General features: G+C 34.5%; 1 protein-coding gene across 3 annotated transcripts in view; it reads left to right on the top strand.

The window, feature by feature from the left end:
* Nucleotides 1-223: 223 nt before the first annotated feature.
* Nucleotides 224-19,807, top strand: part of CLIC5 (chloride intracellular channel 5) — a 193,448-nt gene continuing 173,864 nt past the window's right edge. For 2 of the 3 annotated variants that reach the window (XM_051997078.1, XM_051997077.1), the window contains exon 1: nucleotides 224-963. In XM_051997078.1, coding sequence (XP_051853038.1) covers nucleotides 313-963 — 651 coding nt within the window. In that variant the 5' untranslated portion in view covers nucleotides 224-312. The remainder of the gene's footprint in view (nucleotides 964-19,807) is intronic. The other variant, XM_051997076.1, reaches the window with a different exon arrangement.

Here is a 19,807-nt window from a genome sequence, read left to right as displayed (position 1 = left end):
ATAAGGGTGGAGTAGAGGAGGAAAACAAAACAAAAATAAAAACTATACACTTCCCAGTTTCAAATATCAATGGAAATGAAAGAGTTAACTATATTTTATTAGTTTTATCTTCCACGCAATGGAAATGTGGTTTGCTGATTAAAGCCTTATGTAAATGATTGTTAGAGACCTGTCATCTGTAGCTGTTGGTAGCTACTATATGTGTTCAGCAAATGCTGTTTCCTTTAAAAGGTTGTATATAATAACCTGTCTCATTATTCTGTCCAATCTTGCCCAGGCTCCTTTAAAGGAAGGCAGCTCAAACAAACAAGGATGGAAGACCAAGACGGCAGCCCTATCTATGATACTATCCAAAAAGAGATATATGAAGTCCCTGATGATCCAGAAGAAAATGAAAATGATCTTTATGACCAGGTTTGCAATGATGAGTTATCCTTAGATTCCACCACCAGTGAAAAAATTACCTATGTTAATGTCCAAGAGACTTCAGAGATTGCTGAGTATGACTCTGTGTCCTCCTTCTGGGGTAAAGATGAGGAGTACAGCATGGTATTTTCTCATCAAGGAGAAGGAAATTATGAGAATCCTGAAGAAGTCTATGAGCAGGATGAAGATTCCCATCCACAGTCTGAGAAAGACTATGAGTCTCCCGAAGACATCGGTCAACTATCTGAACCAATCTACCAGAGCTTGGATAAAGTGGACAAGAAACCTAAAGAAATGTATCAGCGACCAGAGCAGAGAAATTACCAGCTGAATGAAGATAAATCTGAGGAGAGCAGTCCATATCTTTACTCAGATGATGAAGGGATGGGCAGGACTTTCTCAGGGCACACATTGCTCTCTCCCACTAGCTTCAGCTTGCAGTCCACCAAAACCTCCACTAGCTTGTTCTCTGGATCCGACAGTTTGCTTGCAGAAAAAAACTTTTCCAATGATCCTGAAATCTATCTCTTCGTTAAGGTAAGAGGATGCCCCTCTTAGATATATAGATACATAGGTGATATGATGGGATTTTCTTTTTGAAGGTCAGTGGACATGCTATATCGCAGAGGAATCAAACACATGGTTCCATGGCCATGTTATGGTTAAAATAAGGTAAACTGAGTCACAAAGTTATGAGCACAATATATTTATTAATAAAGTGTGAATTTACCAATAAAGACCTCAGCTTTCTCAACAAAGCTAAAACCCTAAGGTGGGGAACAACTACACTTTTTATAGTTTTTAGAGAAATTCAAAACAAAGAATAGGACTTTGTAGGCAGAAAACAAGTTATGATTTGTTAAAAGAGCTTGACATCATAAATGGCAAAATCAATATGATTGACCACAGAACTGAGGCATGGGAGACAATATGATTAGTTGAAAATTGGGAATGAGGGGCTAGCAACAACTTCTTCCTTTCCTCCTGTGACAAAAGAAATGTTCAATGTTTGAATCCACCTGCCAGGTTAGAGATGGTAGCTTCAATTTTGAATAGCAAACCAAGAATTGTTCTGTAGTGTAAATATAGGATTCCTTGGAATCTATCTGCTTCCTTCAAATGTAGCAGGTTTCCTTGACACAAGAATAAAACAATGATTAACAAGGAAATTGGATTTCTAAACTTAATTCATTACAGGTCCAATGTATTGTACCTAAATTCAGAGACAAAGAACCATGCTTTAGAAAAATCAATTAACTGTAAATGGGATCAATTAAAAAACAATACAGAATCAATCTGATTATTTCAGCCACATTGCTCACAGTACTCCCAAGTACTGCTCAAACCATATTAAATTATAATATGGAAATATTTAATAACATAAATAAGAATAAAATAACAAAGATAATGATAACATGTGGTTTTCTAAGTTATTACACAGCTCTTGGAGTTCCTTTTGTATGGTTTAGGGGCTCAGTTTCTGTTTGTGTTGCTACCACTGCCATACAATGGCATATATTGAGACTTTTTCTTAAGCTACACAGTTAAAAAGCAACAACAGTCAAAGTTGTAGTTGAATGAAAGAAAATCCAGATATTGAATCAGAGGACTTCACTTTAAATTTTAATTCTGTTAACATAATAACTCTGTGTCCTTGGGGCAAATCAATGCTGCCTGCTTTAAGCTTCAGTTTCCTTACGTATAAAATGAAGAAATTGATAGGACTCTTAGCTCTAAGTGTGTATTGTGATAGAATATGTTGTGTCTTATATAGTAACTTTTCATACTATATAAGTATTTTATACTATATATATAAGTATACTTATATAGTATTTTATACTATATAGCATTTTTCTCACAGCAGTCACTGATGTAGACTGCTTATTGTATAGATGAAGAAACTAAGACTTAGACTAGTGAAACCATTTGTTCACAGATGTGTAATTGGTAGATATCAGGGCTGGAGTTTATACTATGCTGCTATTTCAATAACTATTCCCCAAAGAAATTGATAATCCCTAAACCCATCTAAGTTTTCTCAAATATATGAAAACATTCATTTTAAGAACATGTTAAAATTCATATTTATTTTATCTATTATTACTGATAAAAGATCAGCTGATTAATTGCTCTCATATGAATAGTATTTGTATAGATTAAAAGGTCATTAAAAAATTAAATGTCATTAAATGTCACAAAACATTAAATCTTATTTAAAAAACCATAACATTTTACACAACCCCCCCCAAATCATTAAAAACATTAGAATGTCAGAGCATGCAGGAGTCCTAGAAAATGTAATGTCAATAGCAAGATTGTATGATGATCAATTCTGATTGACAAGGTTCTCATCAACAATAAAGTGATTCAGACCAGTTCCAATGGTCTTGTGATGAAGAAAGCCATCTGTACCCAGAGAAAGGACTGTGGGGACTGAGTGTGGATCACAACATAGTATTTTCACTCTTTTTGTTGTTTGCTTGCATTTTATTTTCTTTCTCATTTCCTTCCTTTTGTGAAGCATGACAATTGTGGAAATATGAATAGAGGAATTATACATGGTTAACATATATGGGATCACTTGCTAACTGGGGGAAGGAGGAGAATGGAGGAGAAAAAAAGAACATAGGGTTTTGTAGGAGTGAATGTCAAAAATTATCTAATATATATTTTGAAAATAAAAAGCTATAATTAAAAAAAAATGGATTGTCAACTACAAGGGACCTCAGAGGTTCATCTAATCTAAATCCATCATTTTATAGGTGAAGCAACTGAGGCCCAAGGAGAATAAGGAGGCAGACAAAAAGTCAGAATGTATTAATGTCCGACTGATATAGGGGAAGCTAGATTCAAATCAGGGCTCTGCTGCTTTCTACTTGTGTGGTTTAAAATAAATCACTTTCTCTTTTACCTTTCTTCCTTGGAAAATTAAGGGACTGGACTCTGATCTCTAGGACTTCCTGCAGTTTTATATATTTTATCTATGAACCTAAGAATTGCTTCAAATTTCTGTATTCTTGAATAATTTAAGTTTTACATTTCTTCAACAAATGAAATTCTTTCCATCAATGTGCATCTTCATTTATTTATTTATTTATTTATTTATTTATTTATTTATTTTTATGACACGATTTGTGAAAGTCAGCGTGGGAATGTTTCTCAGTTTTATTTCCTGTGTATTTCACATGTTAGATAGGGACTTAGCTCTTAGAATAATAAATGCAGCCTTTGTCTTTGACTTTGTCCTTTAGTTCCTGATATCATTATCTAAATAATCTTGTAAACTAATTTCTGCTTCAGTAATGAACAATAAAATGATGGTCTGTGTTAATGTTTAATGATAGTGATATTCAGAGATAAGCCTTCCATGATCTTTGAATTTGGGGGCATTAATATGCTACAGAACAGATGAAATTTATGAATGTCATGAAATATGATAGTTATTTCGGGTGTGAATAATTATTATATATTATAATGTATGCAATATTTCTCAATATTTTTTTCTGACAATATTCACAACTGTTGTTAATTTGAAAACTAAATATTAATAAATAGTTAGGTAATTATTATGGACCTTACTTTAAAGAGAAGCCATTTAATACAATTCACCAAATATTTCTTTTTAAAAATTGTGTTGATTTTTTTGGTTTTTAGATCACTTTCATTTCCCAAAATGTCTCTTCCCCACTGGATGCTAGAGAAAAAACTCTTACACTAAACAATAGAAAGGGGAAAAAAAGCTTTTAAGTAAAAATTAGCCAGAAAATATATTGTTAGAGTCTGACAAAATATATGTTGTTTTGCATTCATTCAAAGTTCTTCACTTATGAAAAGAAATGAGTTGCCAAAAATTTCTCAAGCATTTTCTTTGTACTTAGGAATGGGATGAAATACTTAAAGTTTTTGATACTTAAAAACTGTACATATTTGTGATTTAAACGGTGTGGATCTATCTCCATTGGGGTAGATTGAAATCCATTCCAGCCTCTTCTTACCATGTGATAAAGTCCCTTTTATCCTTTAAAAAATGCTAGTTTGTATTTTCTTCAATTATATGTAAAAATAACTGTAACATACTTTTTTCAAATTCTGAATTCCAAATTCTCTCCTTCTCTTCTCTCCCTTCCTCCCACTGAGAAGGCTAGCTATTTGGCATATGTATACTGTGAAAGAAAACCCCTAGAAAACTAAAGGAAAAATATCTTTAATCTGTATTCAGGTTCTATCAGTTTTTTCTCTGGAAATGGACAGCATCTTTCATCTTACAGAATTCATCCTACAGTCCGACAGAATTATTGGAACATTGAATTGATGAAAAAAGCTAAATTATTCATAGTAGGTCATTATATGGTTTTGCCGTTCCTGTGTACAATTTCTTCTGGTTCTGCTCATTTTACTTCGCATCAGTTCAGATGCAAACTGATCTTTCCAGGTTTTTCTAAAAGCATTCTGCTTGTCCTTTATTAAAGCATAATAGTATTTTATCACAATCATATGCAATATAGCTTGTTCAGCCATTCCTCCATTGTTGATTATCTCCTCAATTTCCAGTTCTTTATCACCACTAAAAGAGCTGCTATAAATATTTTTGTACACAGAGATCCTTTTTATTCTTTTTTTTTTTTTAAACCTCTTCAGTAAAGATTACGCATGGTTTTATAGCTCTCTAGACATGGTTCTGAATTGCTTTTCAGAATGGTCAAATCAGTATAAACATAACCAACAATACTTTAGTGCTTTAATTTTCAAGATTCCCTTCTAAGTGCTCTAATAATGTGATAGTTTTTTTAGGAATTAAAAGTATCATTTCCCATGTAGCAGTATAACCTTTTTGAATCCCTTTAACCTTTATTTAGCCTTATTGAATCCCTTAGGATTTCTCTTTCTTATTTACCTTTATACTTTATTTGAATCTTCTTTTTGAAAGTAAAGTTTTCTATTTAGCTTTTGTCTTTTTATCAAGGATGCTTGAAAGTTCTCAATTTCATTGAATAACCTTTTTTTTTTCCCCTTGAAAGATTATATTCAGTTTTGCTGAGTAAGTAATCATTTGTTTTAATCCTAGCTCTTTTATTCCTTGTAATACTATCTCTGATCCTTTAAGGCAAAAACTGTTAAATCTTGTGCTATCCTAACTGTGGCTTCACATTATTTGAATTGAGTGGTGGTGGTGGTGGTGTTTTTTGCTGCTTGCAGTATTTTTTCCTTGATCTGGGAGATCTGGAATTTGGCTACAATATTGTTAGGAATTTTCATTTTGAGATCTCTTTCAGGAGTTGATCAGTGGATTCTTTTAATTTCTATTTTGTCCTCTAATTCTAGAATATCAGAGCAGTTTTCTGTGATAATTTCTTGAAAGGTGATGGCTATTGATCATGGCTTTTAGGTAATCTAATAATTCTTAAATTAACTTTTTTGGATCTATTTTCCAGGTTAGTTGTTTTTCCAATGAGATATTTCACATTTTCTTCTATTTTTTTTTCATTCTTTTGATCTGTTTGTTTCTTGATGTCTCAAAAATTCATTAGCTTTCACTTAATTCTAATTTTTAAGGAATTGTTTTCTTCAGTGAGTTTTTATATCTCCTTTTCCATTTGTTCAATTCTACTTTTCATGGAATTATTTTCTTCATTGGATTTTTGTGCTTCTTTTACCATTTGGCATATTTTGTTTTTTAAAGTATTGGATTTTTTTTTTTGTTTCCTTTACTAAAGACTTTTTTTTTCACTCTTCTCATTTCTTTTACCAATTTTTCTTTTACTTCTCTTACTTGGTTTTTCAAATCGTCTTTGAATGCTTCCATGGCAAGAGACCAATTAATATTTTTCTTTGAGGTTTTGAATACAGGAGTTTTGACTTTTGTTGTCTTCTTCTGAGTTTGTGTTTTGATCTTGTCTACGACCATAGTAAATTTTTATACTCAGGATTTTTTTCTGCTGTTTTCTCATTTCCCAGTCTATTTATTGACTTTTAATTCTACACTAAAGTGGGGGCTCTGCTTCTGAATGGAAGGGACGCCATTTCAAGTTTCAGGGTTTTTTGTGCAACTATTTTCAGAGGTAATTCTGAGGACCTGCAAGTTTTTGCCTCTTCCAAGGCAATATGTGGCCAGGAACCCTACTCTCCTGTGGCCATAAACTCTGTTTATGCTAGTGCTCCTCCTCACATTGGGACAAAGACCTAGGGTTGTGACCCAGATCCAAATATAGGTATTCTGCCCTTGGTGGCAGGAAAGAGACTCCTGTAAATCTCCTTCTAACCCATTGTCCAATCTCCTTTCTGTGGAATGAGAGATCTGGAAACTGCCATTGCTACTGTTCCTGGTTAGCTGGGGCCTGGTACTGCCTGCATTGGATTGCATTCCACTCTCACCTGTGTAACAGGTCTTTTCTGCCAATGGAAAATTGTTTCACTCTATCTGTTTAGTCATTATTTAAAGGTATTTGGAGGGGCTTGGGGAAGATATCAGGGGAGTCCCTGTTTTTACTCTGCCATCTTGGTTTTGCCTTTGATAGATCCTATACAGAGGCTATACCTACCATGTTTGAGGTCTTTCTTTGACTCTCTTTTTTAAAAAAATAATATTTTTTCTCCAGTTTCATATTTTTAACATTTTTGACTTCCAAATTTTCTTTCCTTCTCTCACCTCCCTCCTTTCTTGAGATGGCAAACAATTGGATATAGATCACACAGGTTCAATCATGCAAAACGTTTTACCATATTAATCATATTATAAAAGAAGACACAGACTCAAAGGAAAAAAAACATGAAAAAAAATGGAGCAAGTGAAAAATAGTTTTCTTTGATGTGCAGTCAGACTCTCTAAGTTCTATCTCTGGAGATGGACTGCATTTTTCCTAAATCCTTTGGCATTATCTTGGATTATTGTATTACTGAGATTAGCAAAATCATACACAGTTGATCATCATATAGTCTTCCTTTTTCTCTTATATGCAGTATCAGTGCCATACTAAGGTATTGTTTTAATTGCCCTCTTCTTTAGTTGTCCATCTGATGATCCATCTCTTCCATCATATCTCTTAAGTTACTTCTTTCTCAAGGGTAATGGCTGGATATATGCTACTGCTGACATACTTACTAGTAAATGCCATTAGGATCACCCATAGCTTTGAAAGAAAAAGAAAAAAAAGGAAGGAAAGAAGAAAGAAAAGGAAGGAAGGAAGGAAGGAAGGAAGAAAGGGAAAAAAGAAAGAGTTGTGTTGCTCAACTGACTAGTTTCAGTTGGGTCCCCAGTGGGACAACTCTACTCATGGAATTGTTGTTTGTCCTTCCTTCTTGAAGAGGACCATGATATCATGAATTAGATTTAAAAGAGGTTGTCTGTACAGTCACAATCTCACTTTATCCTCCAGAGCCATGAGAATCCAGAAGTAAAATATAGATTAGGATGACTAGAGATGGTCCCAGATGCAGTGAGCTGGATTTTAAATGTGGAATATAAAGCATGCATGAATACCTATAATACAAAATAAACAATAGCAAATATTGGGGATGGGTGGGAAGCATGAGCAAAGTGATATGTGAAATCCAAGGGTATGAATGCTTAATTTGAGGTAGGGGAATGCAGAAAGTATATATAAAAAGAGGTAGTATTAAATTTGAGTTTAAAAGAGTTCATTGGATTTTAACTGGCAGAGAGTGAGGGAATGGTGTTAAAAGATACCTAATTACTAGAAAGCTGAGGAATTCAGCCCCAAAAATGTTGATTTTGTTGGGCAGAAATTTAATGAATTATTTAACTCAACTCTGAATTACTTGCAAGATTTTCTAGGTTCAAAATAAACATCTATTTTTTTAATGTAGTTAAATTTTTTTTCAAGTAACCAGAAGGAAATCAGAACAGTTTGCTATGACCTGAGATTTGGGAATTAGAAGCAAGCCAGTTTCTTAAAGATCTAGGAGGTAGGGATCCTAGGCCAGAAATAAGATACACCTTTATGACAAAGAACTGAAAAATCTCTATAGGAGATTTATCTACTGAACTGGATAAAAGTAAATTCATTCAATAAATAGACTACATAGCTAGAAGAGCCTAAGCATTAATGAGATTCTTACATTTTTTGGTAATATTCATTCTACATTTTCCTGTCAGTAGTAAAATGAATGCTATCTTCTTCTTGGTCTTCTCTCACTCACATTGCCTCTAGGGATCAGTTTAGCTGCAGGACCTAAGAGAAAAACAGACCCATGTACATATATTTCTTCCTCTTTTTTATCTTTTTTCCCTTTCCTTCCTGCTCTAGGACTTTTTCCATTTTCCAGTTACCCTCTTCCCCATAGGTCAGAGGTGAACTGGTTTCAAATGAAGAGGTTGGACTGTATTAGAGAAATTAGGCTGAATCAGAGACTCTGAGGAGATTTCAGCTTCAAACTCGTTTTGATATTTTAACTATTATTCTTGAGAGAATAATGAATGGCCTATAGTTACATATTTTATTGACCCTTTCAGCCTACAAGCACTGGTTCAATCCCCTTCCCTTGGGGGGAATTAATATTGTATAAAGCATGAGAATTTAAAATGGAAAATTATAGTCTTATTGCTTGTCTATAATTTGTACCCTTAAAATTCTCACACTTATTAAGTCAAATGGCTTCTGTTCTATATAGGATAAAGTGCCTGAGAATGTATTACTGTCCTAGTTAATTGTCAAAAATGATTTCAAGAAGTCTAATTTCAAGACCCAATAGCCATAAGAACAAATTCCAAGACCCTTATTCTTTGTAGAAGGTCTCTCTAATACTCTAGGGGGTCTCCTCTTGGACTTTTTACATATGTTGAATGCCAGGGAAGAATTCTGACTGGTTGGCTATCTTCACTGTCATTATGTTATCAGTTCATCTCCCTATATATTATAGCTATCTAAAGAAAGAATGAGCTTCCCTGGCAGGTAGTGAATTATGTGTTACTAGAAGTTTTCAAGTAAAGATTGTATAACCACTTGTGGATGATGAAATTTGGACTAGATGGTGTCTAATCTCCCTTCTATCTCTAGGACTCCATGTTTCTATAACCATATTTCTGGTACTGCCAAGAGTATTCAGTTTCTCCTGTTATTATTGATATGACTATTCTTACAAGAAATTGTCTGATAATATCAAAAATGTTATTAATTTGATCAAAGATCATTTTGATGGACTAAAAAAAAGAGGAAACAAAAAAATCAACATAGACTCAGTCCATTCATTTATTAATTGATTATTGATGTAGTCAAGTAATCATTTTGAACTTATTGAAAATATCCTTTCAGAATAGAATAAAGATGACAATACTCCCTAAACTAATCTATTTATTTAGTGCTATACCAATCAAACTCCCAAGAAACTATTTTACTGAACTAGAAAAAATAACAACAAAATTCATCTGGAAGAACAAAAGGTCAAGAATTTCAAAGGAATTAATGAAGAGAAAAACAAATGAAGGTGGCCTAGCTGTACCTGATCTAAAACTATACTATAGAGCAGTGGTCATCAAACCCATTTGGTACTGGCTAAGAAATAGAGAAGTTGATCAGTGGAATAGGTTAGGGTCACAGGACAAAATAGTCAATAACTATAGCAATTTAGTGTTTGACAAACCCAAAGGCCCCACCTTTTGGGATAAGAATTCACTATTTGACAAAAACTGCTGGAAAATTAGAAACCAATATGGCAGAAACTAGGCATAGACCCACACCTAACCTACACTGTATATCAAGAAAAGGTTAAGAAAAGGTTAAAATAGGTTCATGATCTTGACATAAAGAATGATATTATAAATATATTAGAAGAACATAGGATAGTCTATCTCTCAGATTTGTGGAGGAGGAAGGGATTTGTGACCAAAGGAGCACAAGAGATCATTATTGATCATAAAATAGATAATTTTGATTATATCAAGTTAAAAAGTTTTTGTACAAACAAAACTAATGCAGACAAGATTAGAAGGGAAGCAAAAAATTGGGAAAACATTTTTACATCCAAAGGTTCTGATCAAGGCCTCATTTCCAAAATATATAGAGAACTGACTCAAATTTATAATAGTTCAAGCCATTCTCCAATTGATAAATGGTCAAAGGATATGAACAATTTTTAGATGAAGAAACTGAAACTATTTGTAGCCACATGAAAAGGTGCTCCAAATCACTATTGATCAGAGAAATGAAAATTAAGACAATTCTGAGATACCACTACACATCTGTCAGATTTGCTAAAATGACAGGAAAAGATATAGACCAATGTTGGACAGAGGACCAACCAATGGAGAAGGATGTGGGAAAACTGGGACACTGATACATTGTTGGTGAAACTATGAATGGATCCAACCATTCTGGAGAGCAATTTGGAACTATGTTCAAAAAATGATCAAACTGTGCATACCCTTTGATCCAGCAGTGTTATTACTGGGATTATATCCCAAAGAGATCCTAAAGGAGGGAAAGGGACCCACATGTACAGAAATTTTATAAAAGCCCTTTTTGTAATGGCAAGAAATTGGAAACTGAGTGGATGTCCATCAACTGGAGAATGGTTGAATAAGTTATGGCATATGAATGTTATGGAGAATTATTTTTCTATAAGAAACAATCAGCAGGATGATTTCAGAAAGGCCTGGAGAGACTTACATGAACTGATGCTAACTGAAATGAGCAGAACCAGGAGATCATGATACATGGCAACAACAAGATTATACAATGATCAATTCTGATGAACATGGCTCTCTTCAACAATTGAGATGATTCAAATTAGTTCCACTTGTGCAACGATGAAGAGAGCCATCCAGAGAGAACCATGGGAACAGATTGTGGAACACAATATAGCATTCTTACTCTCTCTGTTATTATTTGCTTGCATTTTGCCTTCTTTCTCAATTTTTCTTTTTTTCTTCTTTTTGATCTGATTTTTCTTTGTGCAACAAGATAACTGTGTAAATATGTATATGTGTATTGGATCTAACATGTATTTCACATATTTAACATGTATTGGACTACCTGCCAGCTAAGGGTGGGGGGAAAGGGAAGAGGGAAAAATTTGGAACAAAAGGTTATGCAAGGGTCAATGTTGAAAAAATTACCCATGCATATGTTTTGTAAATAAAATGCTTTAATAATAATAAAAAATAAAAAAAATAAAATAACTGTAAAAAAAGAAAAAAGAAAAAGAAAATGCTTTCAAAGGCAAGCATTGGAATAGTCTGGATTTTGGAGTCTTTTTTTTTATACTTCTTTCAAAGATGTCTCTTTCTTAAACATCATTTTTTAACAATTACACTCAGGAGATACATGATGGTTCTCAACAAACCTTAGAAAGACTGCCTTGTGGGAAAAGGATTAAATTGATTTTAGGACTAGGAACAATATGCTAAAATTTCAACTAGGAAGATTTAGGTTTAACATGAGGAAAAATTTCTAACAAGTAGAACTACCCAAATGGGAAATGAACAGATAGCATATCCACTGGTGAGTTTTCCCTCACTATAAGTCTTCATGGGAAAATTGGATAAATGCATATATTCCTATTTACATATGCTTTGGTCATGCTGATACCTAGTCTGTGAAGATCCTACAGAACACTGCATATTTCCCAAAGATTACCCAGATGCCTTTCTTTTTCCTAGTCTATCTTGGACTCAGCCCCATATCCATCTGCACTGACAATATTAATTTTCTTTCTTGGCAGCCAGACAATAGCAAAAACAATAGTAATAAATAATTGAAATTGATTCTGATTTAAAGTTTTCAAGAAGGCAATTTGGTGGCAAAATGGTTAGAGTGCTAGAAGACCTGAATTCCAATCCAGTCTCAGATAGTTAATAGCTGGGCAAGTCATTTAACTTTGTTTTCCTCAGTTTCTTCATTTGTAAAATCAATTAGAAAAGGAAATGGCAAACCATTCTCATATCTTTGCCAAGAAAACCCCAAATGTGGTTATGAAGAATTGAGTATGACTGAAAAATGCCTGAACAAGATTTTCAATGCATTTTATATATGTTATCTCATTTAAGTCTTAGTATGACCTCCTGAAATAGGGGTTACAGTTATTATTGTTATTTCCACTTTACATTTGAGGAAACTGAGGTTCATAGTGACTTCCCCATAGGAAGGAAGGAAAAAAGTACTCATTAAACAGTTACTGTGTATGTGCCAGGCATATTACAAATATTATCTCATTTGGTCCTCATGGCCAGCCTATGAAGTAGGTACTGTTATTACCCCCATTTTTATAGTTGAAAACACTGAAGCAAACAGAGGTTGTTGTAGATTCTCTGGATCATAGCTAGAAAGTGTCTGAGGCTGAATTTGAACTCAAATCTTTCTGATTCTATGCCAAACATTCTATCCACTGTTTCACCAACTGCCTTCATGGTTACACAGTAAATATTAAAAGTAAGGTTTAACTTCTCTCTTCCTAAATGCTTAGCACGTAGCAAATGATTAATAAATGCATTTCATTCACTCATTTTTCATCTGCTTTCTCCCCCATGCCAGAATGTCTCTCATAGGCAACTAAATGGCACAGTGGAAGAACATTAGACCTGAATTCAAGAAGAACAGAATTTAAGTCCAACTACAGACACTTATTAGCTGTATTGACCCTAGTATGACTTAACTATTTGTTAAGTATCCCAAAATTTGTAATATCCCATAATTAATATCTTTAAAAAATTCAATTGACCTAAATCCAGAAAATAAGAAATTATTCTTTCTTTTTTTTTTTTTTTTTTTTTTATTTTGATGAAAAAATTTTATTTTTTTTTTTTTTTTTTTTTTTTTTTTATAATAAATTTTATTTTATTTAATAATAATTTCGCATTGACAGAATCCATGCCAGGATAATTTCTACACGACATTATCCCTTGCAATCACTTATGTTTCGTTTTTTCCCCCTCCCTCCCTCCTCCCCCCCCCCAGGATGGCAAGCAGTCCTATATATGCTAAACATGTTGCAGTATATCCTAGATACAATACATATTTGCAGAACCAAACAGTTCTCTTGTTGCACAGGGAGAATTGGATTCAGAAGGTAAAAATAACTCGGGAAGAAAATCAAAAATGCAAATAGTTCACATTCATTTCCCAGTATTCCTTCTTTGGGTGTAGCTGTTTCTGTCCATCATTTCTCCAATGAAACTCAGTTAAGTCTCTTTGTCAGGGAAATCCACTTCCATCAGAATACATCCTCATACAATATCGTTGTCGAAGTGTATAATGTTCTCCTGGTTCTGCTCATCTCACTTAGCATCAGTCCATGTAGGTCTCTCCAAGCCTCTCTGTATTCATCCTGCTGGTCATTCCTTACAGAGCAATAATATTCCATAACATTCATATACCACAATTTACCCAGCCATTCTCCAATTGATGGGCATCCATTCATTTTCCAGTTTCTAGCCACTACAAACAGGGCTGCTACAAACATTTTGGCACATACAGGTCCCCTTCCCTTTTTTAGTATCTCTTTGGGGTATAAGCCCAATAGAAACACTGTTGGATCAAAGGGTATGCACAGTTTGATAACTTTTTGGGCATAATTCCAGATCGCTCTCCAGAATGGCTGGATTCGTTCACAACTCCACCAACAATGCATCAATGTCCCCGTTTTCCCGCATCCCCTCCAACATTCATCATTGTTTTTTCCTGTCATCTTAGCCAATCTGACAGGAGTGTAGTGATATCTCAGAGTTGTCTTAATTTGCATTTCTCTGATCAATAGTGATTTGGAACACTCTTTCATGTGAGTAGTAATAGTTTCAATTTCTTCATCTGAAAATTGTCTGTTCATATCCTTTGACCATTTATCAATTGGAGAATGGCTTGATTTTTTATAAATTTGAGTCAGTTCTCTATATATTTTGGAAATGAGGCCTTTATCAGAACCTTTAATTGTAAAGATGTTTTCCCAGTTAGTTACTTCCCTACTAATCTTGTTTGCATTCGTTCTGTTTGTACAAAGGCTTTTTAATTTGATATAATCAAAATTTTCTATTTTGTGATTGGTAATGGTCTCTAGTTCATCTTTGGTCACAAATTTCTTTCTCCTCCACAAGTCTGAGAGATAAACTATCCTATGTTCCTCTAATTTATTTATAATCTCGTTCTTTATGCCTAGGTCATGGACCCATTTTGATCTTATCTTGGTATGTGGTGTTAAGTGTGGGTCCTTGCCTAATTTCTGCCATACTAATTTCCAGTTATCCCAGCAGTTTTTATCAAATAATGAAATCTTATCCCAAAATTTAGAATCTTTGGGTTTGTCAAACACTAGATTGCTATAGTTGACTATTCTGTCTTGTGAACCTAACCTTTTCCACTGATCAACTAATCTATTTCTAAGCCAATACCAGATGGTTTTGGTGACTGCTGCTTTATAATATAATTTTAGATCAGGTACAGCTAGACCACCTTCATTTGATTTTTTTTTCATTAATTCCCTTGAGATTCTCGACTTTTTATTGTTCCATATGAATTTTGTTGTTATTTTTTCTAAATCATTAAAATATTTTCTTGGAAGTCTGATTGGTATAGCACTAAATAAATAGATTAGTTTAGGGAGTATTGTCATCTTTATTATATTTGCTCGGCCTATCCAAGAGCACTTAATATTTTTCCAATTATTTAAGTCTGACTTTATTTGTGTGAAAACTTTTTTGTAATTTTGCTCATATAATTCCTGACTTTCCTTTGGTAGGTAGATTCCCAAATATTTTATGCTATCAACAGTTATTTTGAATGGAATTTCTCTTTGTATCTCTTGCTCTTGGATTTTGTTGGTGGTGTATAAGAATGCTGAGGATTTGTGGGGATTTATTTTGTATCCTGCTACTTTGCTAAAATTGTGAATTATTTCTAATAGCTTTTTAGTAGAATCTCTGGGGTTTTCTAGGTATACCATCATATCATCTGCAAAGAGTGATAGTTTGGTTTCCTCATTGCCTACTCTAATTCCTTTAATCTCTTTCTCGACTCTTATTGCAGAGGCCAGTGTTTCTAATACAATATTGAATAGTAATGGTGATAGTGGGCAACCTTGCTTCACTCCGGATCTTACCGGAAAGGTTCCAGTTTTTCCCCATTGCATATGATGCTTACTGAAGGTTTAAAATATATGCTCCTAACTATTTTAAGGAAAAGTCCTTTTATTCCTATGCTCTCAAGTGTTTTTATTAGGAATGGCTGTTGGATTTTATCAAATGCTTTTTCTGCATCTATTGAAATGATCATATGGTTTTTGTTTGGTTGGTTGTTGATATAGTCAATTATGTTAATAGTTTTCCTAATATTGAACCAGCCCTGCATTCCTGGTATAAATCCTACTTGGTCATAGTGTATTATCCTGGGGATGATTTTCTGTAATCTTTTTGCTAATATTTTATTTAAGATTTTAGCATCAATATTCATTAGGGAGATTGGTCTATAATTTTCTTTCTCTGTTTTCAGCCTACCTGGTTTAGGTATCAGTACCATATCTGTGTCATAAAAGGAGTTTGGTAGGACTCCTTCAATCCCTACTTCTTCAAATAGTTTATTTAGCATTGGAGTTAATTGATCTTTAAATGTTTGATAGAATTCAGATGTAAATCCATCTGGTCCTGGGGTTTTTTTCTTAGGGAGTTGATTGATAGTTTGTTCTATTTCTTTTTCTGAGATAGGAGTGTTTAGGATATTTACTTCTTCCTCTGTTAGTTTAGGTAAGCTATATTTTTGGAGGTATTCTTCTATTTCATTTAAGTTGTCAAATTTATTGGCGTAAAGTTGGGCAAAGTAACTCCTAATTATTGCTCTAATTTCCTCTTCGTTAGTGGTGAGTTCTCCCTTTTCATTTTTAAGACTAACAATTTGATTTTCCTCTTTCCTTTTTTTAATCAGATTTACTAAGGGTTTGTCTATTTTGTTGGTTTTTTCATAGAACCAACTCTTAGTTTTATTAATCAATTCAATAGTTTTTTTACTTTCAATTTTATTGATCTCTCCTTTTATTTTTTGAATTTCAAGTTTAGTGTTTGATTGGGGGTTTTTAATTTGTTCCTTTTCTAGCATTTTTAGTTGCAAGCCCAATTCATTGACCTTTTCTTTCTCTATTTTATACAAATAGGCCTCTAGAGATATGAGATTTCCCCTTATTACCGCTTTGGCTGCATCCCATACATTTTGGTATGATGTCTCATTATTATCATTTTCTTGGATGAAGTTATTAATTATGTCTATAATTTGCTGTTTCACCCAATCATTCTTTAGTATGAGATTATTTAGTTTCCAATTATTTTTTGGTCTACTTTCCTGTGGCTTTTTATTGAATGTAATTTTCAATGCATCATGGTCTGAAAAGGATGCATTCACTATTTCTGCCTTACTGCATTTGAGTTTGAGGTTTTTATGTCCTAATATATGATCAATTTTTGTATAAGTTCCATGAACTGCTGAAAAGAAGGTGTACTCCTTTCTGTCCCCATTACATTTTCTCCAGAGATCTATCATATCTAATTTTTCTAGTATTCTATTTATCTCTTTGACTTCTTTCTTATTTATTTTGTGGTTTGGTTTATCTAATTCTGAGAGTGCAAGGTTGAGATCTCCCACTATTATAGTTTTACTGTCTATTTCTTCTTGCAGCTCTCTTAATTTCTCTTTTAGGAATTTAGATGCTACACTACTTGGTGCATATATATTTAATATAGATACTTCTTCATTATTCATTCTACCCTTTAGCAAGATATAGTGCCCTTCCTTATCTCTTTTGATTAGATCAATTTTTGCTTTAGCTTGATCTGAGATCAGGATGGCTACCCCTGCTTTTTTGGCTTCACCTGAAGCATAGTAGATTTTGCTCCAACCTTTTACCTTTAACCTGCATGTATCACCCCGCTTCAGGTGTGTTTCCTGTATACAACATATTGTAGGATTCTGGCTTTTAATCCATTCTGCTAACCGCTTCCTCTTTATAGAGGAGTTTACCCCGTTCACATTTATGGTTAAAATGACCAATTCTGTATTACTTGCCATCTTGTTAACCCCGGTTTATGCTTTTCTCCCTTCTTACTCCCTTACCCCCTCCCTTACCCCCCTTCCCAGTATTAAGCTTGTGAGCTCCCCTTGCTTCTCACAGCCCTCCCTTTTTCAGTATCCCTCCCCCCCCTTAGAGTTCCCCCCCCCAACTTACCCCTTTCCCTCCCAGTTACCGTATTCCCTTCCACTTAGCTTATTCCTTCCTTTTTCACTTTTCCCTTCTCACTTTTCAATGAGGTGGGAGAAGTTTCACCATAGATTGAATATGTCTAAAATTCTTCTCTTACTGCCAATTCTGAAAGCAGTAAAATACTCACTATTTTCATTCCTCTCCATTCTTTCTCTCAGATTTACTAGGTTTTCTTTGCCTCTTCATGAAATGTAGTACCCCCACTTTCCCTTTTTTCTAGTACAATGTCCTTTCCACAACTAGTTTCTAGAACAAGGTATACATGTATTCTTTATACATCTTTACAGCCGAAATATAGTTCCCAAGATTAATCTTTACCTTTTTAGATTTCTCTTGAGTTCTGTGCTTGTAGATCAAATTTTTTGTTAAGTTCTGGCTTTTTCATCAGAAATAGATGAAATTCGCTTATTTCGTTGAATGTCCATCTTCTTCCCTGGAAAAAGATGCTCAATCTCGCTGGGTAAGTTATTTTTGGTTGCATACCAAGTTCCTTAGCCTTTCGGAATATCATATTCCAGGCCCTTCGATCCTTTAATGTGGATGCTGCCAGATCCTGGGTGATCCTTATTGTGGCTCCTTGATACTTGAATTGGGTTTTTCTAGCCGCTTGCAGTATTTTTTCCTTTGCCTGAGGGTTCTGGCATTTGGCCACTATATTCCTTGGTGTTTTGATTTTAGGATCCCTTTCAGTAGGGGATCGATGAATTCTTTCAATGTCTATTTTACCTTCTGTTTCTATGACTTCTGGGCAGTTCTCTTTGATAATTTCCTGGAAGATAGTGTTCAGGCTTTTTTTTTCATCATACTTTTCTGGAAGTCCGATGATTCTCAGGTTGTCTCTCCTGGATCTGTTTTCCAGGTCTGTTGTCTTCCCCAGAAGGTATTTCACATCCTTTTCCATTGTTTGATTTTTTTGGATTTGCTTGACTGATTCTTCTTGTCTCCTCGAGTCATTCAATTCCAATTGTTCGACCCTGATTTTCAGTGAGGTATTTTCTTCACTCACTTTTTTAAGATCTTTTTCTAATTGTCCAATTGAGTTCTTTTGTTCTGTGGAATTTTTTTCCATTTCGCCAATTTTGTTTTTTAGAGAGCTGTTTTCTGTTTCCAGTTCACTAATCCTATTTTTCAAGGATTTGGTTTCTTTATCCACTCTCTCTTTAACTGACTTCTCCAGGCTCTTTTGCCAAGCCTCCCTCTCCTTTTTCAGAGCCTCCCTCTCCTTTTCCCATTTTTCTTCTAGCTCCCTTGTGAGAGCCTTTTTAATTTCCTCCATGAGATTCATCTGTGCTGAGGGACATAAGGTCTTTTCCTTCGGGGATTCACCTGGGGACTGTTTGTTTTTAGTCTCCTCAGGGTTTGGAGTCTGCTCTTTATCTGTATAAAAGCTGTCCAGGGTTAAATTCTTTTTCAGTTTCTTGCTCATTCTGTCTATTTATCAAAGACAAACTATCAAAGAAACAGAAGGAAAAAAAAACCCCTTGAATGGAGGCTGCTTTCTTTGGGGGAGGGGCAGGGTATTCGTGAGGCACAAGTCCTACTGTGCTATGGCGCCTGCGCACTGAGATCCGAGCGCTCTGAGATCCGAGCGGGCTAAGACACTGTGGGGGAGGGGTGGCCAGGTCCCGAGAAACTCCAGCTGTTTGGGGTTTTATTCTTCACCCCCGGTGTTTTTAGCTTCTCTGCTGTGCTGCTGACTTGCTCCTATAGCAAAGCTCTCACCGCAGAGACGGCTGCGATCGTGCCCTGCCCCCACTCCGCTCCACCCGGTTCTGAGCTGCTATCTGTGCTCTGGTTGCCGCTGCTGCCCGCAGACTGCTTCCAAATACCGTCCCCGCCCTCGCGCAAAAACAGACCTTTCTTGACGAGTCTCAAGGATGGTTTCTCTTGGTAAGTAATTGTATGGTTTTTTTTTCAGTCGAGCATTAATTCAGAGGCATGAAATGAAATGAATAGTGAGAGAAAAACACGGAGATTACACAGAAGTGTATTTCCTCTCCGCCATCTTGGCCGGAAGTGAAATTATTCTTTCAATTAAAATAGATTAGCATGTTAAAATTTTCCATTTTATTACCACTTTAAAATTTATAAATCCCTTCCTTTACAACAACTTTGGGAAATAGGTAGTTAAGTTTTTTGTTTGTTTCGTCAAGGAATATAATTTTATTGGCAATAGATCTGTAACTCAATGAGA

This window comes from Antechinus flavipes, chromosome 4 (assembly GCF_016432865.1).
Source record: "Antechinus flavipes isolate AdamAnt ecotype Samford, QLD, Australia chromosome 4, AdamAnt_v2, whole genome shotgun sequence".
Classification (NCBI taxonomy): domain Eukaryota; kingdom Metazoa; phylum Chordata; class Mammalia; order Dasyuromorphia; family Dasyuridae; genus Antechinus; species Antechinus flavipes.
This window is presented reverse-complemented; position numbering and strand designations above follow the sequence as displayed.